This window comes from Actinia tenebrosa, unplaced genomic scaffold, assembly GCF_029948245.1.
Source record: "Actinia tenebrosa isolate PJP-AT-01 unplaced genomic scaffold, QUT_ActTen_1.0 PGA_scaffold7__59_contigs__length_16204524, whole genome shotgun sequence".
NCBI lineage: Eukaryota > Metazoa > Cnidaria > Anthozoa > Actiniaria > Actiniidae > Actinia > Actinia tenebrosa.
Genome location: NW_028292584.1, coordinates 14,121,241 through 14,145,204, shown reverse-complemented (window position 1 = coordinate 14,145,204; position 23,964 = coordinate 14,121,241). Strand labels below are relative to the sequence as shown.

The 23,964-nt window shown below is 37.2% G+C and overlaps 1 protein-coding gene across 2 annotated transcripts in view; it reads left to right on the top strand.

Moving 5' to 3' along the window:
- Positions 1-16,198, top strand: part of LOC116305499 (uncharacterized) — a 36,208-nt gene extending 20,010 nt beyond the window's left edge. The window contains exons 26-46 of one of the 2 annotated variants that reach the window (XM_089039954.1): positions 10-261; positions 676-915; positions 1,460-1,678; positions 1,763-1,921; positions 2,228-2,347; positions 2,477-2,728; positions 3,076-3,309; positions 3,755-3,976; positions 4,061-4,219; positions 4,905-5,024; positions 5,751-5,993; positions 6,506-6,748; positions 7,316-7,438; positions 10,447-10,689; positions 11,257-11,379; positions 11,889-12,131; positions 12,910-12,942; positions 13,740-13,883; positions 14,477-14,509; positions 15,148-15,291; positions 15,373-16,198. In XM_089039954.1, the coding sequence (XP_088896080.1) occupies positions 10-261; positions 676-915; positions 1,460-1,678; positions 1,763-1,921; positions 2,228-2,347; positions 2,477-2,728; positions 3,076-3,309; positions 3,755-3,976; positions 4,061-4,219; positions 4,905-5,024; positions 5,751-5,993; positions 6,506-6,748; positions 7,316-7,438; positions 10,447-10,689; positions 11,257-11,379; positions 11,889-12,131; positions 12,910-12,942; positions 13,740-13,883; positions 14,477-14,509; positions 15,148-15,291; positions 15,373-15,647 (3,824 nt within the window). In that variant the 3' untranslated portion in view covers positions 15,648-16,198. The remainder of the gene's footprint in view (positions 1-9; positions 262-675; positions 916-1,459; positions 1,679-1,762; positions 1,922-2,227; positions 2,348-2,476; positions 2,729-3,075; positions 3,310-3,754; positions 3,977-4,060; positions 4,220-4,904; positions 5,025-5,750; positions 5,994-6,505; positions 6,749-7,315; positions 7,439-10,446; positions 10,690-11,256; positions 11,380-11,888; positions 12,132-12,909; positions 12,943-13,739; positions 13,884-14,476; positions 14,510-15,147; positions 15,292-15,372) is intronic. The other variant, XM_089039955.1, reaches the window with a different exon arrangement.
- Positions 16,199-23,964: the final 7,766 nt, after the last annotated feature.

Here is a 23,964-nt window from a genome sequence, read left to right as displayed (position 1 = left end):
GGTTTGCAGTTGCTGACCAAGTTGCACCACCCAAACCAATAGATCCATGTGAAATAAGCTTGTGTAGTTTCCCACATTCCAAGTGTATAGTGGTTAATGGCACAGCTACTTGTGAGTGTCCTAAGTACTGTACACGTGAACTGATGCCTGTCTGTGGCAGTGATGGCAAAACCTATGACAACATGTGTCTGCTAGAGGTCGAAGCTTGCAAGCCTGAAAACACTGATCAACTGCAGCTAAATCACCAAGGAGAATGTAAAAGTAAGTATTATCTGTTTCATAAATGATCATGGGTTGAACTTGAGGTAGGACAATATTTCGTAGATGTGTCTAATTGACGCACTCGGTAGTCTTCTAATCTTGTGAGAGAAGGAATGTGGAAATCGAGACGGAAGGATGAGTTCATCCCAAAGGCCATAAATTTTAGGGGGGGGCTAATTGAGTTTTTTCCGTCCACACAACGGAAAACAATAAAAAGAAGCATCTAATTTTTCAGTTTTTTTCTGCTGAAGGGGTGCTTCAGCCCCCTTTGCCGATCCCCCCCTCCGGATCAGCCCTTGCTGTAGGCCTTTGCATAGAACATATATTGAGAACATATTATAAATAAATACCTGATTACATTTTAATGTTAAGAAATTGCCAAATTAAATCTTCTTCATGATTTCATTGTTATAGAAAGAGCTTCAGATGATATCTGTGCCACAACACTTTGCAGTCACCCGATGCAAAAATGCATAAATAAGAATGGTCAAGTTACTTGTGAATGTCCTATGTTTGGTTGTGTCGCTATCTACGCACCCGTCTGTGGTTCTGACGGTAAAACATATCCAAGCAACTGTACTCTAGCAGCAGCAGGATGCCGCAAAAGTCAAAATATCAAAGTCGTTAGTCAAGGACCATGCCCAGAAAAACTTAGTAAGTATAGTATTCTCTGAATCCTTCTATCATTCTTGCATGCATACAAATATGTTCTCAGTTTTATATGTCGTCAAAGCGTTGATTTTTATGTACTATTGGTTCTTGTGAATATTCTGTCTCTGAAATGAAGGCTATCCTGGATAAAATGTAGTAATTATAAGACAGTTGTGTTTTACCAAATCAAAAGGTGTCTTTTCCATGTCACTATTTGCAAGTAAAACACTTACAAAGCCAGTTTTGATAACCGGTTTGTTGGCTCATCCTCATGATGTCGTCAAACGCTACTTTGCAAACTGAGTTTTTTTACGAGAAGGAATGTTTTTTGAAAGGTCATACTACAATTCAGGGGAGACGCTTCCAGCCCCCTTACTTCTCGACATGCCTGTTGTTGTTGTCGTGCTGTTTACACATATAGCAAAGACCCCAAAGCGTTGAAATAAATTAGTTTTGTAGAGAAAATAATTGAAGATTGATAGATAGCTGGCTACTGTACACTTTAATATTCTACTGAGTAATTGCTTTCTTTCATATCACCTTTTAGGTATTGCATCCGATCCTTGCAGCTTCTCTCTGTGCAGCCATCCACAACACACCTGCCAGAACATCAACAACACAGCTGTTTGCCAGTGTCGTGAGGTTACCACATTAGAATATGACCCCAAATGTGCATCCGATGGCAAGACGTATCCGAACGTGATGTCTATGGAAAACGCTGGTTGTAAAAAGAATATGATACTAAAAGTCGTCAAGGATGGCAAATGTACGTAGAATAAACTAACTATTATTAAGGTCGATTAAAGGGTCTTTGTGTTAGCTAAAGTCCTTCGTTCTTGTTGTAATTTAGGTGAAGAAGTAAAGAAGGCCGGGACATGTCCTGCACCTTGGACAGGTTTGAATGGCTTGTGTAACCAACGTGGAAGTATGTGTGACGATGATACAAACTGTGCAGGAGCTTCCAAGTGCTGTGATAATGGATGTCAAAGGGATTGTATTAACGTAGCAGGTTAGTCAAGGGACCTTGGAGGACCCTGCTATTGCACTCGCCTCATCTCTTGGGTCTCAGGTTTGATTCCTGGACTCGGCATCACATGAGTAGAGTTTGTTGGGTCTCACATTCGATTCAAGGGTATTTCTCAGGGTACTCCTACCCTTCTCAAACATTTAAACCTTACACTTTAAGTTTCAATTGGATATGTGAGTTACCAAAGCCCTAACTTACATCAGTCTAAGTGTTTTTTTCTGTGTATCAATAACATTTTAAGGATTTTTTTGTGAAGGCCTAACTTTGAAACATGCCTTAATCTTTCAGATAACATCAAGTGTAACGAGGATTGCGGTCCGAACGAACAGTGTATTGGTTTCCCTGATGGATCAACGCGTTGCCTCTGTAAAAATGATACCGTTATGAATATGGACGGCTCATGTACAGGTAAGATCTATTTGTCTACACAACAGTACAAATTTCGTGCAATGCGTCCGCAAAGGTCGCAACTCCCTAACGTAGAAGATGGGCAACTTGGATCAATTTTGTTATGCACCCTTTTGAAATTCATTGCAGAAATCAACAAGACCAAAGAAGCAAAACCAATAGATCCATGTGAAATAAGTTTGTGTAGTTTCCCACATTCCGAGTGTATAGTGGTTAATGGCACAGCTACTTGTGAGTGTCCTAAGTACTGTACTCGTGAACTGTTTCCGGTCTGTGGCAGCGATGGCAAAACCTATGACAACATGTGTCTGCTAGAGGTCGAAGCTTGCAAGCCTGAAAACACTGATCAACTGCAGCTAAAACACCCAGGAGAATGTAAAAGTAAGTACTAAAGTAAATATCGTAAACCTCTCTGGCCTATAAGATGCCTATAATGTATCTTTTTGGTGGGCTTATTTCAGGGAAGGATTTAGTTTTGGAGAGAAATGTGCGTTTAAAAATTCGCAGGGGCAATTTTTTAGAAGAATTTTAGGGTGACAAAATACCGTATATAAAATAACAATTAATATTTAGCAACAAGAGGCTTCTAGCAATGACTTTCAGATCACCGTTTCACAACATTTTCTTGGAATAAGTGTATCTGTTGTTTAGGCAACATTTAACAAGGGTCATTTGTATTTTGAATAACGATGAACTTAAATTTTGTACATGCTCTTCAATATCTTTAGAACCTTTTGACATCTGCGAAACGTCACTTTGCAGTCACCCGCTGCAAAAATGCGTAAATAAGAATGGTCAAGTTACTTGTGAATGTCCTATGTTTGCTTGTCCCGCTATCTACGCACCCGTCTGTGGTTCTGACGGTAAAACATATCCAAGCAACTGTACTCTAGCAGCAGCAGGATGCCGCAAAAGTCAAAATATCAAAGTCGTTAGTCAAGGACCATGCCCAGAAAAACTTAGTAAGTAGTGCTTGTAGATTTACTGAAACCGTATTCATAGCATTGCTGCTCGGTTGAGCGTGCAAGATGGAAACCTCCTGCATTTAATCTGCGTTGTCATTCCAATCCTTCCACGCATAAAACTGTTATGCAGCGATCCTTGCAATGAGCTTGAATTTTCTGTTGCTTAGAGCTAAGCTCTCTTGAAATTTAAGAAATTTGAGTCTTGAATTATTAGCTGAATAAAAAGTGCGTTCAGTTTTCAGTTTTAATTTTGCCCCTATTTGTATTGGCAAGATTTTTGGATTATAATCTATTAGATTACATTTCCCCTTAGAAATTTTAAAGGACAGTTATTACCCTAAACCGCGCTCGGTCAAGGTAAACCATTTTGAGACCCCTTAAACGTGCGTTCTACTTTCTTATGCCTGTAATAATAAAGTAATTACAATTGTTGACATGTTAGGTTTGCAACCACCAGACCCTTGCAGCTTCTCTCTGTGTAGCCATCCTCAACACACCTGCCAGAACATCAACAACACAGCCGTTTGCAAGTGTCGTGAGGTTACCACAATGGAATATGACCCCAAGTGTGCATCCGATGGCAAGACTTATCCGAACGTGATGTCTATGGAGAACGCTGGTTGTAAAAAGAATATGATACTAAAAGTCGTCAAGGATGGCAAATGTACGTAGAATAAACTAACTATTATTAAGGTCGATTAAAGGGTCTTTGTGTTAGCTAAAGTCCTTCGTACTTGTTGTGATTTAGGTGAAGAAGTAAAAAAGGCCGGGACATGTCCTGCACCTTGGACAGGTTTGGATGGCTTGTGTAACAGACGTGGAAGTATGTGTGACGATGATACAGACTGTGCAGGAGCTTCGAAGTGCTGTTATAATGGATGTCAAAGGGATTGTATTAACGTAGCAGGTTGGTTTACAATTCTAAGGAAATTATGCCTGACTTAGATATTCGTATTACCAAATAACGCATTCCTATCAACACTATTATTATAAAGTAATCACACAATTACTACTTATATACAATGGTTTCTATTAGCATACAAATGACAAGTGGGATATTCCATGGTGTGTCATGAGAAAGCATTGTATTACTATTATATACAAGTGACAAGTGGGATATTCCATGGTGTGTTATGAGAAAGCATTGTATAACTATTATATACATGTGGGATATTTCATGGTGTGTCACGAGAAAGCATTGTATAACTATTATATACAAGTGACAAGTGGGATATTTCATGGTGTGTCACTAGAAAGCATTGTATAACTATCATATACAAGTGACAAGTGGGATATTCCATGGTGTTTCATGAGAAAGCATTGTATAACTATTATATACAAGTGACAAGTGGGATATTCCATGGTGTGTCACGAGAAAGCATTGTATAACTATTATATACAAGTGACAAGTGGGGTATTCCATGGTGTGAAACGAGAAAGTATACTTGACTGCAAATGCCTATAGGAAGAAGCAGAGGAATACCACCGAATATACGACGACTTTCGTGAATCCTGTTTGGGTGTGTTTTCAATGTTGTGAGATAAATAATGGAGAAATATTCAGTTAATGATGACAATACATTTTCTTAAAGATAACATTAAGTGCGATGAGGATTGTGGTCCAAATAAACAGTGTGTTGGTTTTCCTGATGGTTCAACACGTTGCCTTTGTAAAAAGGGAACGGTGATGAAAATGGATGGAACATGTACAGGTAAGAAACGTATCTTCAGAAAATGACCCTCAATTGGGATAATGTTAGTATAGCAAAGCTTGCTCCTTATGTAGTTACGCAACTTAGTATAAAGAGTTAAGTGCCTATCATCCTACTGACAGTATTCACAGTATTGATTCCACATGGGGTAATATGTCGAAAAGCTGAGGAGTAATTATTTAATGTACAAAACATTACTGGCTCAGATAACTTAAATTTGAAAACCGTCATTGTTCCCCCATTGCTCTTATATAAATTATTTCAGAGTAGTTTTACGTAGTAGCCGGTATTTCGAATCACAAGGAACAACCAATAACCATAAATGCCTCCTTACGTCACAGCATTAGCATATGGCATGGAAAACATTGAAAAACCTATATACCTTCAAGAAGCCGCACTCAAACTATGACATTTTTTCGGGATGTTCAACATCTTACCCCATATAGAATCAATACTGTGAATATTGTCACAAGGGTGATAGGCATTTTAAGAATACGGAAGTTTATTTGATGAACTGCATAGAACTCAAAACAAGAAGTTGAGGTATTGCAACTTGTCATTTGTCACAACCTGTCATCGTTTATCACCACCGCAAGTACAGCAGTGGCGCAGCTCAATGGGGTCGAATTGAAAGCATGTGATAATGATTGCATAATAGGGGGACGTAATGTCATGCTGATTGCCATTGTAATGTTAACGTTAATGCTCGTTTTCATTGTTTTGAAGCTGCCTCATCAAATAAAACCATCAATCCTTGTGACATGAGTCTTTGTGCATTCCCCACTATTAACTGTGTGGTCGTCAACAACACTGCTACCTGTGAATGTCCTAAGGCTTGTACGAGAGAATATAGACCCGTGTGTGGTACGGACGGTAAGACATATGGTAACATGTGTACCCTGACCACTGCTGCCTGTAAACCAGAGAACAAAGATACCCTGAAGCTTGCTCATAATGGACCTTGCCCAAGTAAGTACTTAGTTTTCTCTGTTCTCATTAGCCAAGAAGATTAGTCACGTGACAGGCATTAATTGCCATTATTGTTTACTTAGTGTGAAAAGCTCATTTTCCTCTCTTGTCATTCGATAAGAAGTTGTCACGTGATAGCCATCAAAAGTCATTGTTATATACCGAGTATGAACGTTCATTTTCTCTCGTGTCATTGGATAAGTTGTCACATAATAGTTATCAATTTTCTGCGTTTCACGGCTCCAGTTCTGTGCTCCTTCGTCTCAGAAGACATCGTCATCTTGAGAACACAAAAATATCCAGTTTCCAGTAAATTAATCTGAGTATCGGGCCTTGCCGGGGTGCCTTGTGAGGGGTTGGGGAGGAGTTGGGAGCCTTAGAGCCTGATACTTAGGTTACCGGTAAATAGGTTATTGTTTATCGCAGATATGCCCACTTTACTAAAATCTATTCCATTGGTTTTGGTTTAATTTAAGGGCAAATTATATAATATCAATATATTTGTTCTATAGCTGCTTCATCTGATAAAGCAATCAATCCTTGTGAAATAAGTCTTTGTGCATTCCCCACTATTAACTGTGTGGTCGTCAACAACACTGCTACCTGTGAATGTCCTAAGGCTTGTACGTTAGAATATAGACCCGTGTGTGGTACGGACGGTAAGACATACGGTAACATGTGTACTCTTGCCGCTGCTGCCTGTAAACCAGAGAACAAAGATACCCTGAAGGTTGCTTATGATGGTGCTTGCCGCGGTAAGTACCATTTGCTTGACTGGTTTAAGTTGACATTAATGCCATTTACTCAGTTGCACAATGACCATTTCCATCTATGAGTTATCCGTGCCCTCGCATTGATAACACAAATGGTTGGTACACTTGTGGCTACAAAAAAGGTTTTGGAATATCCAGTATAGGATGCATAAGTATAATCATTGTCCCATAAGAACTACATCCAGAATTGCTAAAAAGTCTTTAATTAAATTATCCGAGAAGACTGTCTTCCCTGCAGCCCACGTTCGGTTTGGTTTCTGCCAAGAAACAAAGGACTCCTACAAAATACAACTGATTTTGATTTACGATTTGCTGGCCATGAAAAGTGTTACAGTCTTTTTTTTTTTTAATTATTTTATTCGCCCATTGAGAGCTTCTCATTTCATGGCCGAAGCAATGCGTGCTATGGGAACAATAATAAAGCGAAGAGGAATTTCGGATCTTTTTTATGTAATAAATTATTTGAACTTTATTTTATTGGCATTTTTCAGCTGCAGTGGATCACGTGATCTGTTGGTGCATTTAACCAATAGCATTTTCTCTTCCTAGATAATAATGAGTGCGAAAACGAAGAGGCACAATGTAGTGAATATGCTGATTGTATTAATACACGAGGCTCGTATGTTTGTCGATGTATCCCTGGATTCACAGGCGATGGCAAGACCTGTAGAGGTACGACTTGTTGCTAGAAACAGGTTTTAAGAGGCAATGTCCACAAGAATCGAACAAATTCAAGAATTCGTGGCAAGGGTCAAAAAATCAAATTCGCTCTTCTTTTGAAGTTAGATAGGCCATTATTAGATATGAATCCCTGGGTAGTTGGTTTTCGAAAATATTATTTTATTTTCGAGAAAACGGCCACAGAAGAGTTTCGACCGAAACCCAAGCAAGAGACGCTCAAGAGGAGTGAAAATGGACAAACTTTGAACAGAGCGCGCGTAAAAAATAAACCATCTATGACAATTTTTGAACTTTCTTCTTAATGTATCACCCTTTTTCGTTCATTGGACTGGATTTCAAGCTTATTGGGATGGGACGAATTTTTGGCGAGGGAAAATAGGAGGCCTGTGTTTACATATGCTAATTAGTTGCCTCAAAAGAAAAAAAGATTTAACTATGGGCAAGTTCTCTGATTGAAATAATATTTATGCTGCAAGTTGAGGAATAGATCTTTTCAAAACTTTAAAGATTGATTTGGGGAAATTAATTCTGACTGCATAGAAACCTGTTGAATTTGGTTGAAATACATGCGAAAATCACGCTTCCCGAATCAACGCAGTACTAAGGATTTTCGTAAAGATTGCCATGAAATTTACCCTGAAAACTAGGAAATTAATGTTTGTGCCGTTGTTTGAAAGTTAAATTTGGTTTGATAAATTTAAGCTCCATTGGAAAGGTTTTGGGATTGTCGGTACTGATGAGCAAAAAACGCGATCTTTGGTGATTGCGTGACCGAGGTTCCACTTTACGTTTAGAAGTTTGATTACTGTAAAATGCACGCTAAAAATTACGATAGAAACGTTCTTTAAATAGCTTTATAATCTTATTTTTCCCAAATAAGTTTGGGTCGATGAAAAAGCCGAAAGAAAAACCGTAGCTTATCGTGATGTTTAGAAGTTAGAAATGTTTGCTGGTTAAATGTGACATTGATTCACTGCCGTGTTTAATTTGTTTGGTCAATGATTCCTTCATTTAACTCGAGTAGGATATTTACATAGTTTTTCCATCTATTAAAATGTTTATGTACTAGATTTACAATTAGAAATGTTCTTTAAGTCAGTCCATGAAGCAATGCCAAATTAGAGCTGAATTTTGTGACAAAGGAACCCGGCCTTGGGCTGGTCCAACTGGCCCGTTTATTTCGATTTCATTTGACCAACCAGTTTTTTCAAAATTTTAAAGGTCAATGTATGGCTTTTTTCGTCAATATAAAGATTTCTAAGATGTCGAGTTCAAATAGCAATAAAATTCCTTGTATTATTTATCTAAATTAAGAATCTTGACACCTGCAATCTGCTTACTTGTTTTGTTACCCGGAAACATCTCACCATATATCTTTCTTGGCTATATTCGGTATTACTTTGCGAATTCACTTACTTCAATTTTGCCAACGAGTAACGCTGTATGAAAATCTGTATGAAAATCTCTTACATGTTTGTTTTTAAACATCATGGTTTTAGTATGTACGACACAACCAAACTCAACAACATTTGAAATCAGTCGCTTAAGAAACACATGAACATTTTTCGAAGTTAGTATTGTACATATATATATATATATATATATATATATTATTAGTTCTTAAAATTATTTATTTATTTTAAATTAGGGGACTTATATAGGGCTAACCTCAATGTCTTCCTTTTCAAAATATGTAATCTGCATTTTTTTTTTTTTTGAATAAAGTATTATTAGTCGCTCTAAAAATCATTGACCTTGGGTCAAGTAATCATTAGGCGGCGTAATTTATGCATATATAAACTAACTGTGGAAACCGCTTTTTCATCGACCCAAATCTTATTTGGGAAAAATAAGATTATAAAGCTATTTAAAGAACGTTTCTATCGTAATTTTTAGCGTGCATTTTACAGTAATCAAACTTCTAAACGTAAAGTGGAACCTCGGTCACGCAATCACCAAAGATCGCGTTTTTTGCTCATCAGTACCGACAATCCCAAAACCTTTCCAATGGAGCTTAAATTTATCAAACCAAATTTAACTTTCAAACAACGGCACAAACATTAATTTCCTAGTTTTCAGGGTAAATTTCATGGCAATCTTTACGAAAATCCTTAGTACTGCGTTGATTCGGGAAGCGTGATTTTCGCATGTATTTCAACCAAATTCAACAGGTTTCTATGCAGTCAGAATTAATTTCCCCAAATCAATCTTTAAAGTTTTGAAAAGATCTATTCCTCAACTTGCAGCATAAATATTATTTCAATCAGAGAACTTGCCCATAGTTAAATCTTTTTTTCTTTTGAGGCAACTAATTAGCATATGTAAACACAGGCCTCCTATTTTCCCTCGCCAAAAATTCGTCCCATCCCAATAAGCTTGAAATCCAGTCCAATGAACGAAAAAGGGTGATACATTAAGAAGAAAGTTCAAAAATTGTCATAGATGGTTTATTTTTTACGCGCGCTCTGTTCAAAGTTTGTCCATTTTCACTCCTCTTGAGCGTCTCTTGCTTGGGTTTCGGTCGAAACTCTTCTGTGGCCGTTTTCTCGAAAATAAAATAATATTTTCGAAAACCAACTACCCAGGGATTCATATCTAATAATGGCCTATCTAACTTCAAAAGAAGAGCGAATTTGATTTTTTGACCCTTGCCACGAATTCTTGAATTTGTTCGATTCTTGTGGACATTGCCTCTTAAGTTCGAGTTCAACGAGAAAATAATGTATCCTGCAAAAAAATAGATTGACACCACAGATTTATCAACAGTCAAAAACTGACCACATTATTCGGCAATGAATTTGGCGTTTCAACAACGTTGCAATTGTGTTAGCATTGCAGGACAGGCATGGCAATATAAGACATATCCGACCTTACATCTTAGGGCGGCAGCCACGCAATGTTGTTTCTATGGGCTGTGACACTAAAAAAACTTCGCAACCCTTTTTGACTGTTTGGCTGTATATGCTTCCACAGTAATGATATTTACTATTGTTCTTTAGCTGTCCAATCAAATAAAACCATCAATCCTTGTGACATAAGTCTTTGTGCATTCCCCACTATTAACTGTGTGGTCGTCAACAACACTGCTACCTGTGAATGTCCTAAGGCTTGTACGAGAGAATACAGACCCGTGTGTGGTACGGATGGTAATACATATAGTAACATGTGTACCCTGGCCACAGCTGCCTGTAAACCAGAGAACAAAGATACCCTGAAGGTTGCTTATGATGGTGCTTGCCGCGGTAAGTACCATTTGCTTGACTGGTTTAAGTTGACATTAATGCCATTTACTCAGTTGCACAATGACCATTTCCATCTATGAGTTAGCTGTACCCTCGCATTGATAACACAGGTGGTTGGTAGGCTTGTGGCTACAAAAAAGGCTTTGGAATATCCAGTATAGGATGCATAAGTATAATCATTGTCCCATAAGAACTACATCCAGAATTGCTAAAAAGTCTTTAATTAAATTATCCGAGAAGACTGTCTTCCCTGCAGCCCACGTTCGGTTTGGTTTCTGCCAAGAAACAAAGGACTCCTACAAAATACAACTGATTTTGATTTACGATTTGCTGGCCATGAAAAGTGTTACAGTCTTTTTTTTTTTTTTTTTTTTTAATTCGCCCATTGAGAGCTTCCATTTCATGGCCGAAGCAATGCGTGCTATGGGAACAATAATAAAGCGAAGAGGAATTTCGGATCTTTTTTAAGTAATAAATTATTTGAACTTTATTTTATTGGCATTTTTCAGCTGCAGTGGATCACGTGATCTGTTGGTGCATTTAACCAATAGCATTTTCTCTTCCTAGATAATAATGAGTGCGAAAACGAAGAGGCACAATGTAGTGAATATGCTGATTGTATTAATACACGAGGCTCGTATGTTTGTCGATGTATCCCTGGATTCACAGGCGATGGCACAACCTGTACAGGTACGACTTGTTGCTAGAAAAAAACAGGTTTTAAGTTCGAGTTCAACGAGAAAATAATGTATCCTGCAAAAAACTAGATTGACACCACAGATTGATCGACAGTCAAGAACTGACCACATTATTCGGCAATGAACGTGACGTTTCAACAACGTTGCAATAGCCCACTTCCGAGATATGCTTCGCTTGTCACGCACAAAGGTTTCAGTATGAGGCTACGTGCTAAATGCTCAGTCATTCGTGACAGGCGGTAGGAATAAATTTAAATTAGCACGTAGACTCATACTGAAACCTTTGTGCGTGACAAGCGAAACATATCTCGGAAGTGGGCTATTGTGTTAGCATTGCAGGACAGGCGTGGCAATAGAGGACATATCCGACCTTACATCTTAGGGCGGCAGCCACGCAATGTTGTTTCTATGGGCTGTGACACTAAAAAAACCTTCGCAACACTTTTTGACTGTTTGGCTATATATGCTACCAAAGTAATGACATTGACTATTTTTCTTTAGCTGTCCAATCAAATAAAGCCGTCAATCCTTGTGACATGAGTCTTTGTGCATTCCCCACTATTAACTGTGTGGTCGTCAACAACACTGCTACCTGTGAATGTCCTAAGGCTTGTACGAGAGAATACAGACCCGTGTGTGGTACGGATGGTAATACATATAGTAACATGTGTACCCTGGCCACAGCTGCCTGTAAACCAGAGAACAAAGATACCCTGAAGGTTGCTTATGATGGTGCTTGTCGCGGTAAGTACTATTATCATTCCTGTACATTGTCTTCTAGAATCCTTGTTGTTTACTCATTGCGACCTGCAATGGGCAAACTTCTAAAGAACGGGACGCCAGAGTTGAGGCGAGTGTACTAGCGCTACGACATCCTTGATTTACACCCTTGGGTGGCATGGACGGTGTACGCTGCTAATGCGTCGTCTTTCTCCACTGTGAGTCCAACTGGTCGGGTCGCTGGTTCCAGTTCTGCTTACGCCACATGTGAATTGAGTTTGTTTGATGTGTTGTTCTCTCCTGTGCTACGAGGATCTTTCTCCGGGCTCTCCGGTTGTCTCCCTCCATGAAAATCAACATGTGAGTTGAGTTTGTTTGATGTGTTGTTCTCTCCTATGCTACGAGGATCTTTCTCCGGGTTCTCCGGTTGTCTCCCTCCATAAAAATCAACATGTGAGTTGAGTTTGTTTGATGTGTTGTTCTCTCCTATGCTACGAGGATCTTTCTCCGGGTTCTCCGGTTGTCTCCCTCCATAAAAATCAACATGTGAGTTGAGTTTGTTTGATGTGTTGTTCTCTCCTATGCTACGAGGATCTTTCTCCGGTTGTCTCCCTCCGTAAAACTGCGAGTCTAGCGTTGCGTGTATCAATTAGTAAATGTAGTGGTAGCGAGTGTGAGTGAAAGCAGGCCCACATCAGCAAAAGCTGACAGAATAATCAACCTGCTCTAATAAAAAAAAAAATTATTGTTAAGGAAATTTCTGATGAATAATCTTTATATTCCTAACATTATTCATTCGTAGGTGGACCACCAGCACCTCCTGCATCCAAAGCCGGTGAGTACACTCAAAGTTAGCCTCCTCCGCAGGCAACTCCATAAACTCTCACATACTATATCTCTCTAGCGAGCGGGCTTCCTTTTCCAGCGAAAACCGAGAGTACTGGGCCCGAGTGAAGAGAAAATAGAGGGGAGAGTTGCATCTCTCGTCTTCTTTTTTCTCCCCTCCTCCCCTCCCCCCTCGTCTGGTTTTTTGTTTCTTCGTTCCCAGACTCCGGCTCATTAATAGCCGAATAACTCAAAGTCATTATGAGATTCCATTACCGTGTTGGCAATTTTGGAAAATCTGTGGTAAAGGGTTTTAAACTAGAGCAATAATTCAATCATCGTCAAATATCATCATCATCACCACCATCATCAACATCATCATCAAGTATATCATCATCATTATCATCACCATCATAATCACCACCATCATCATCATCATAACCACCATCACCATTATCATAATCGTCGTCTTTATGATTTTATGGGGAAGGTGACACGTGACAGTGACCAACTTAACACTGATAAACGTGTGGCCCTCTACTGTATGTTTAACGTCTCTAAGTGAGAGGGGACCGCCTATTTACGTGGTCATCCGAGTCACGGAGAAGGTCTACCATTTGTTGGTATTTTTAGATACCAAGGGTTAGGGTTACACCCTTGCCCAACCGAGCCAACCGGGTCGGTTTATGTACGACATCAAACGAATTGTTTGTAGGTTCATGCTGTCTTGGAATGACCTATATCCCATCGCTTATCATCAATCACCTATCTCACATATATTACATTTATGTTATCACTCATTTCAAGGTACTTGTCCTCCAACGGATCCCCGTCCTTGTCCACCTATTGCTAGGCCAGGAAGAGGCTGCACAAATGACATGGGGTGCCCAGGGCAAAGCAAATGCTGTCATGATGGATGTAGTAGAAGGTGTATCCTACCATTTGCTCCACGTGAGTAGTTACCTTCTAATGTTCTCTCTTTATTCTCAAGCAGTATTATTAACCTGTGAGTTGAGCGTTGCGTTCATGAAATACTAAATATAGTTGTAGTGAGTGTGATAAATAGCAGGCCCACAGCGATAGCTGCCAGAATAATCAGCCTGCTCTAACAAATAAAATATTATAAACTAATTGCGGAGTCGAGAAGCGACGGAGCCCAATACCGAATATATTTTCCTCCAACGCCGTCAATACTTCGTGGTATTGTCGTCTCAAAATCGTAATTAGTTTTGTATCGCGATTCTAAAGAATTTAAAACACAAAAAAGGGGGAAAAACTGACCGACTTTCTTTGATTAAAAGCGAAATTCTCCTTACGAGCATGCACTATGGCGCAACCAACAAGCGTAAAAGTTTGACGGCCGCGCGCTCAAGCTTTCGTTTTCGTTGATCGTTGGCCAATCAGAAACCTTAATTTTGAAACTACAATACCACAAAATATTGTCGTCTATATAAGAGAATATTTAGTGAATCACGATATTATTATTATTGCTAATGAAATATCTGATAAACACTCTTCATATTTCTAACATTATTCATTTGTAGGTGGAACACCAGCACCTCCCGCATCCAAAGCCGGTGAGTACACTCAAAGTCATGAGATACCGGTTGGCACGATTGGATAGTCTTTTTAAAATCTGCGGTAAAGGGGTTTAAGCTAGAGCAATAATTCAATCATCATCTTCAAGTTTCATCATCACCACCAGCATCAACATTTTCATCAACATCATCATCAAGTATATCATCACCATCATCATCATCGCCATCATCATCATTACCATTATCATCATCATCACAAGTATCATTACCATCATCACCATCACCATCATCGTTGTCTTTATATATGGAGGGTGACACGTGACAGTGCCAACTTAACACTGATAAACTTGTGGCCCTCTACTGTATGTTTAACGTCACTAAGTGAGAGGGGACCGCCTATTTACGTCATCATCCGAGCCACGGAGAAGGTCTACCATTTGTTGGTGTTTTGAGAGGAAAGGCATGACCTTCTCCTTAGTGATTTTGAGACTTTGCCTGTTGGCCTGGCCCTCCCGCACAACAGACACGTGCCCAACCAATCCAACCGGGGCGGTTCATGTACGACACCAAACGAATTGTTTGTAGGTTCATGCTGTCTTGGAATGACCTATATCCCATCGCTTATCATCAATCACCTATCTCACATATATTACATTTATATTATCACTCATTTCAAGGTACTTGTCCTCCAACGGACCCCCATCCTTGTCCACTTAATGCTAGGCCAGGAGGAGGCTGCACAAATGACATGGGGTGCCCAGGGCAAAGCAAATGCTGTCATGATGGATGTAGTAGAAGGTGTATTCCACCGTTTGCTCCACGTGAGTAGTTACCTTCTAATGTTCTCTCTTTATTCTCAAGCAGTATCAAACAACTGTTGCTATTTGTGTTTGTTCTTCTAGGAGGGTGCCCTATAATAAAGAACCAAAAAGCTTGTCTTACCAAATACGATCGAAAGGAATATTGCAAGACTGATTCAAACTGTCCCAGAGGCCAAAAGTGCTGCTTTGATGGATGTATCAAGAGATGTGATTTCTTCAATCCCCTCCCACCCGGTTCCATGCCCGGAGGTAACCATGGCGGGGCACCGGGTGGTAACCATGGCGGAGCCCCGGGTGGTAAAGATTCCCCACCTCGTGTCTCTCCACCCGGATCATCACAGCCAGGAAAAAGATAAACGGAAACAATTCAACGAAAATAATCCTGCTTTAAATGGACCAAAGATGGAAACTGATTGATTTTGAAAGCAATTTTAACTTGATTATTCTTATAACTTCTTGAAAATTTGAAAATTGAAAATTAGCATCAAGCAAATTTTTTTTCCATAATTTTAATTTTTTTATAGTCCTTTTTTTAGTAGTTAATTATAAAACTTAGCACACGCGGATTTTTAAGTCGCGCCTTATCGCAAAACACAAACTTTTCAAGATCACGTGATTATAGAATGTCATGGAAACGCCTTGATTGACGCACTAAGAACTTCCTCAAGACAAAGATTGAATTTCACGTGTACTAATCAACTACTATTAACTAGTGTAAACTGTGGTTTTATTTGTTTTTATTCCATTGGTTCTTTACCTGAGCTGCACGTATTGTCACGAATAGTGCTTGTTAATTCTGGTACAATTTTTACTGTTTTATAGAATAATTAATAACAATCTTTTATCATTTCATAGTTTCTCATCATTCCATGCTTGCTGTTTGTTAATAAACCTTCCATAAATTTAAGTTTTCTTTCATCAGTTTTCAAAAATCAAGATAAAAACGTAAGTCAACACCCAAAACATCCAAAATCGATCAAAACCATGGTCTATAGTACATGCTTTTTGATCCAAAATGACCCATTTTTCAAGTTTATAAATAATTCAAAAATTTTTAAAAAAGTTTTTTCACACCTCTTCCAGAAATATGATTTATTTATAGCCCATGGTTTTGACCGATTTTGGGTGTTTTTCACACCTTTTCAAAAAAGATGAATTATTTATATAACATGAAAAATGGGTCATTTTTGGCCAAAAAGCATTGACTATAGCCCATGGTTTTGACCGATTTTGGGTGTTTTTCACACCATTTCAAAAAAGATGAATTATTTATAAGACATGAAAAATGGGTCATTTTTGGCCAAAAATCATGAACTATAGCCCATGGTTTTAACCGATTTTGGGTGTTTTTCACACCTTTTCAAAAAATATGAATTATTCATAAGACATGAAAAATGGGTAATTTTTGGGCAAAAAGCATGGACTATAGCCCATGGTTTTGACCGATTTTGGGTGTTTTTCACACCATTTCTAAAAAGATGAATTATTTATAATACTACAAAAATAGTTCATTTTTGGACAAAAAGCATAGACTATAGACCATGGTTTTGACCGATCTTGGGTGTTTTTCACACCATTTCAAAAAAGATGAATTATTTATAACACTTGAAAAATTGGACATTCTTGTGCAAAAAGCATGGACTATAGCCCATGGTTTTGACCGATTTTGGGTGTGTTTCACACCTTTTCAAAAAATATGAATTATTTATAACACTTGAAAAATGGGTCATTTTTGGCTAAAAACTAAGGACTATAGCCCATGGTTTTTAACGATTTTGGGTATTTTTCACACCTTTTCAAAAAATATGAATTATTTATAACGCTCGAAATATGGGTCATAAATGGTCTAAAAGCATGGACTATAGCCCATGGTTTTGACCGATTTTGGGTGTTTTTCACACCATTTCAAGAAATATCAATTATCTATACGACATGAAAAATGGGTCATTTTTGGGCAAAAAACATGGACTATACCCCATGGTTTTGAACGATCTTGGGTGTTTTTCACACCATTTCAAAAAAGATGAATTATTTATAAGAGATTAAAAATGGGTCATTTTTGGCCAAAAAGCATGGACTATAGCCCATGGTTTTGACCGATTTTGGGTGTTTTTCACACCATTTCAAAAAATATGAATTATTTATATAACATGAAAAATGGGTCATTTTTGGCCAAAAAGCATGGACTATAGCCCATGGTTTTGACCGATTTTGGGTGTTTTTCACACCATTTCAAAAAATAGGAATTATTTATAACACTTGAAAAATGGGTCATTTTTGGGCAAAAAGCATGGACTATAGCCCATGGTTTTGACCGAGCTTGGGTGTTTTTCACACCATTTCAAAAAATATGAATTATTTATAAGACATGGAAAATGGGTCATTTTTAGCCAAAAAGCATGGACTATAGCCCATGGTTTTGCCCGATGATGTGTCTTTTTCACACCATTTCAAAAAAGATGAATTATTTATCAGACATGAAAAATGGGTCATTTTTAGCCAAAAAGCATGGACTATAGCCCATGGTTTTGACCGATCTTGGGTGTTTTTCACACCATTTCAAGAAATATGAATTATTTATAAAACTTGAAAAATGGTTAATTTTTGGACAAAAAGCATTGACTATAGCCCATGGTTTTGACCGATTTTGGGTGTTTTTCACACCATTTCAAGAAATATCAATTATTTATACGACATGAAAAATGGGTCATTTTTGGGCAAAAAGCATGGACTATACCCCATGGTTTTGAACGATCGTGGGTGTTTTTCACACCATTTCAAAAAATATGAATTATTTATAAGAGATCAAAAATGGGTCATTTTTGGCCAAAAAGCATGGACTATAGCCCATGGTTTTGACCGATATTGGGTGTTTTTCACACCATTTCAAGAAATATGAATTATTTATACGACATGAAAAATGGGTCATTTTTGGGCAAAAAGCATGGACTATACCCCATGGTTTTGAACGATCGTGGGTGTTTTTCACACCATTTCAAAAAATATGAATTATTTATAAGAGATCAAAAATGGTTCATTTTTGGCCAAAAACCATGGACTATAGCCCATGGTTTTGACCGATATTGGGTGTTTTTCACACCATTTCAAAAAAAATGAATTATTTATAAGACATGGAAAATGGGTCATTTTTGGCCAAAAAGCATGGACTATAGCCCATGGTTTTGACCGTTCTTGGGTGTTTTTCACACCATTTCAAAAAATATGAATTATTTATAAGACATGAAAAATGGGTCATTTTTGTCCAAAAAGTATGGACTATAGCCCATGGTTTTGACCAATTTTGGGTGTTTTTCACACCATTTCAAAAAAGATGAATTATTCATAACACTTGAAAAATGGTTCATTTTTGGACAAAAAGCATGGACTATAGCCCATGGTTTTGACCGATTTTGGGTGTTTTTCACACCATTTCAAGAAATATCAATTATTTATACGACATGAAAAATGGGTCATTTTTGGGCAAAAAGCATGGACTATAGCCCATGGTTTTGACCGATCTTGGGTGTTTTTCACACCATTTCAAGAAATATCAATTATTTATAAGACATGAAAAATGGGTCATTTTTGGCCAAAAAGCATGGACTATAGCCCATGCTTTTGACCGATTTTGGGTGTTTTTCACACCATTTCAAAAAAGATGAATTATTTATAAGACATAAAAAATGGGTCATTTTTGGGCAAAAAGCATGGACTATAGCCAATGGTTTTGACCGAGCTTCGGTGTTTTTCACACCATTTAAAAAAATATGAATTATTTATAAGACATGGAAAATGGGTCATTTTTGGCCAAAAAGCGTGGACTATAGCCCATGGTTTTGCCCGATGTTGTGTCTTTTTCACACCATTTCAAAAAAGATGAATTATTTATCAGACATGAAAAATGGGTCATTTTTAGCCAAAAAGCATGCACTATAGCCCATGGTTTTGACCGATCTTGGGTGTTTTTCACACCATTTCAAAAAATATGAATTATTTATAAAACTTGAAAAATGGTTCATTTTTGGACAAAAAGCATGGACTATAGCCCATGGTTTTGACCGATTTTGGGTGTTTTTCACACCATTTCAAGAAATATCAATTATTTATACGACATGAAAAATGGGTCATTTTTGGCCAAAAAGCATGGACTATAGCCCATGGTTTTGACCGATATTGGGTGTTTTTCACACCATTTCAAAAAAGATTAATTATTTATAAGACATGAAAAATGGGTCATTTTTGGCCAAAAAGCATGGGCTATAGCCCATGGTTTTGACCGATCTTGGGTGTTTTTAACACCATTTCAAAAAATATGAATTACTTATAAGACATGGAAAATGGGTCATTTTTGGCCAAAAAGCATGGACTATAGCCCATGGTTTTGACCGATCTTGGGTGTTTTTCACACCATTTCAAAAAATATGAATTATTTATAAGACATGAAAAATGGGTCATTTTTGGCCAAAAAGCATGGACTATAGCCCATGGTTTTGACCGATTTTGGGTGTTTTTCACACCATTTCAAGAAATATCAATTATTTATCAGACATGAAAAATGGGTCATTTTTAGCCAAAAAGCATGCACTATAGCCCATGGTTTTGACCGATCTTGGGTGTTTTTCACACCATTTCAAAAAAGATGAATTATTTATAAAACTTGAAAAATGGTTCATTTTTGGACAAAAAGCATGGACTATAGCCCATGGTTTTGACCGATTTTGGGTGTTTTTCACACCATTTCAAGAAATATCAATTATTTATACGACATGAAAAATGGGTCATTTTTGGCCAAAAAGCATGGACTATAGCCCATGGTTTTGACCGATATTGGGTGTTTTTCACACCATTTCAAAAAAGATTAATTATTTATAAGACATGAAAAATGGGTCATTTTTGGCCAAAAAGCATGGGCTATAGCCCATGGTTTTGACCGATCTTGGGTGTTTTTAACACCATTTCAAAAAATATGAATTAATTATAAGACATGGAAAATGGGTCATTTTTGGCCAAAAAGCATGGACTATAGCCCATGGTTTTGACCGATCTTGGGTGTTTTTCACACCATTTCAAAAAATATGAATTATTTATAAGACATGGAAAATGGGTCATTTTTGGCCAAAAAGCATGGACTATAGCCCATGGTTTTGCCCGATGATGTGTCTTTTTCACACCATTTCAAAAAAGATGAATTATTTATCAGACATGAAAAATGGGTCATTTTTAGCCAAAAAGCATGGACTATAGCCCATGGTTTTGACCGATCTTGGGTGTTTTTCACACCATTTCAAAAAAGATGAATTATTTATAAAACTTGAAAAATGGTTCATTTTTGGACAAAAAGCATGGACTATAGCCCATGGTTTTGACCGATTTTGGGTGTTTTTCACACCATTTCAAGAAATATGAATTATTTATACGACATGAAAAATGGGTCATTTTTGGGCAAAAAGCATGGACTATAGCCCATGGTTTTGACCGATTTTGGGTGTTTTTCACACCATTTCAAAAAATATGAATTATTTATAAAACTAGAAAATTGGGTCATTTTTGGGCAAAAACCATGGACTATAGCCCATGGTTTTGCCCGATGTTGTGTGTTTTTCACACCATTTCAAAAAATATGAATTATTTATAAGACATGGAAAATGGGTCATTTTTGGCCAAAAAGCATGGACTATAGCCCATGGTTTTGCCCGATGTTGTGTCTTTTTCACACCATTTCAAAAAAGATGAATTATTTATCAGACATGAAAAATGGGTCATTTTTAGCCAAAAAGCATGGACTATAGCCCATGGTTTTGACCGATCTTGGGTGTTTTTCACACCATTTCAAAAAAGATGAATTATTTATAAAACTTGAAAAATGGTTCATTTTTGGACAAAAAGCATGGACTATAGCCCATGGTTTTGACCGATTTTGGGTGTTTTTCACACCATTTCAAGAAATATGAATTATTTATACGACATGAAAAATGGGTCATTTTTGGGCAAAAAGCATGGACTATACCCCCATGGTTTTGACCGATTTTGGGTGTTTTTCACACCATTTCAAGAAATATCAATTATTTATACGACATGAAAAATGGGTCATTTTTGGCCAAAAAGCATGGACTATAGCCCATGGTTTTGACCGATTTTGGGTGTTTTTCACACCATTTCAAAAAAGATTAATTATTTATAAGACATGAAAAATGGGTCATTTTTGGCCAAAAAGCATGGACTATAGCCCATGGTTTTGACCGATCTTGGGTGTTTTTAACACCATTTCAAAAAATATGAATTACTTATAAGACATGGAAAATGGGTCATTTTTGGCCAAAAAGCATGGACTATAGCCCATGGTTTTGACCGATCTTGGGTGTTTTTCACACCATTTCAAAAAATATGAATTATTTATAAGACATGGAAAATGGGTCATTTTTGGCCAAAAAGCATGGACTATAGCCCATGGTTTTGACCGATTTTGGGTGTTTTTCACACCATTTCAAGAAATATCAATTATTTATAAGACATGAAAAATGGGTCATTTTTAGCCAAAAAGCATGCACTATAGCCCATGGTTTTGACCGATCTTGGGTGTTTTTCACACCATTTCAAAAAAGATGAATTATTTATAAAACTTGAAAAATGGTTCATTTTTGGACAAAAAGCATGGACTATAGCCCATGGTTTTGACCGATTTTGGGTGTTTTTCACACCATTTCAAGAAATATCAATTATTTATACGACATGAAAAATGGGTCATTTTTGGCCAAAAAGCATGGACTATAGCCCATGGTTTTGACCGATATTGGGTGTTTTTCACACCATTTCAAAAAAGATTAATTATTTATAAGACATGAAAAATGGGTCATTTTTGGCCAAAAAGCATGGTCTATAGCCCATGGTTTTGACCGATCTTGGGTGTTTTTAACACCATTTCAAAAAATATGAATTACTTATAAGACATGGAAAATGGGTCATTTTTGGCCAAAAAGCATGGACTATAGCCCATGGTTTTGACCGATCTTGGGTGTTTTTCACACCATTTCAAAAAATATGAATTATTTATAAGACATGAAAAATGGGTCATTTTTGGCCAAAAAGCATGGACTATAGCCCATGGTTTTGCCCGATGATGTGTCTTTTTCACACCATTTCAAAAAAGATGAATTATTTATCAGACATGAAAAATGGGTCATTTTTAGCCAAAAAGCATGGACTATAGCCCATGGTTTTGACCGATCTTGGGTGTTTTTCACACCATTTCAAAAAAGATGAATTATTTATAAAACTTGAAAAATGGTTCATTTTTGGACAAAAAGCATGGACTATAGCCCATGGTTTTGACCGATTTTGGGTGTTTTTCACACCATTTCAAGAAATATGAATTATTTATACGACATGAAAAATGGGTCATTTTTGGGCAAAAAGCATGGACTATAGCCCATGGTTTTGACCGATTTTGGGTGTTTTTCACACCATTTCAAAAAATATGAATTATTTATAAAACTAGAAAATTGGGTCATTTTTGGGCAAAAACCATGGACTATAGCCCATGGTTTTGCCCGATGTTGTGTGTTTTTCACACCATTTCAAAAAATATGAATTATTTATAAGACATGGAAAATGGGTCATTTTTGGCCAAAAAGCATGGACTATAGCCCATGGTTTTGCCCGATGTTGTGTCTTTTTCACACCATTTCAAAAAAGATGAATTATTTATCAGACATGAAAAATGGGTCATTTTTAGCCAAAAAGCATGGACTATAGCCCATGGTTTTGACCGATCTTGGGTGTTTTTCACACCATTTCAAAAAAGATGAATTATTTATAAAACTTGAAAAATGGTTCATTTTTGGACAAAAAGCATGGACTATAGCCCATGGTTTTGACCGATTTTGGGTGTTTTTCACACCATTTCAAAAAATATGAATTATTTATAAGACATGAAAAATGGGTCATTTTTGGGCCAAAAAGCATGGACTATACCCCATGGTTTTGAACGATCGTGGGTGTTTTTTCACACCATTTCAAAAAAGATGAATTATTTATAAGACATGAAAAATGGGTCATTTTTGGCCAAAAAGCATGGACTATAGCCCATGGTTTTGACCGATATTGGGTGTTTTTCACACCATTTCAAAAAATAGGAATTATTTATACGACATGAAAAATGGGTCATTTTTGGGCAAAAACGCATGGACTATACCCCATGGTTTTGAACGATCGTGGGTGTTTTCACACCATTTCAAAAAATATGAATTATTTATAAGAGATCAAAATGGTTCATTTTTGGCCAAAAAGCCATGGACTATAGCCCATGGTTTTGACCGATATTGGGTGTTTTTCACACCATTTCAAAAAAAATGAATTATTTATAAGACATGGAAAATGGGTCATTTTTGGCCAAAAAGCATGGACTATAGCCATGGTTTGACCGTTCTTGGGTGTTTTTCACACCATTTCAAAAAATATGAATTATTATAAGACATGAAAAATGGGTCATTTTTTGTCCAAAAAGTATGGACTATAGCCCATGGTTTTGACCAATTTTGGGTGTTTTTTCACACACCATCTTCAAAAAAAGATGAATTATTCATAACAAGTGATAAAATGGTTCATTTTTGGACAAAAAAGCATGGACTATAGCCCATGGTTTTGACCGATTTGGGTGTTTTTCAACCATTTTCA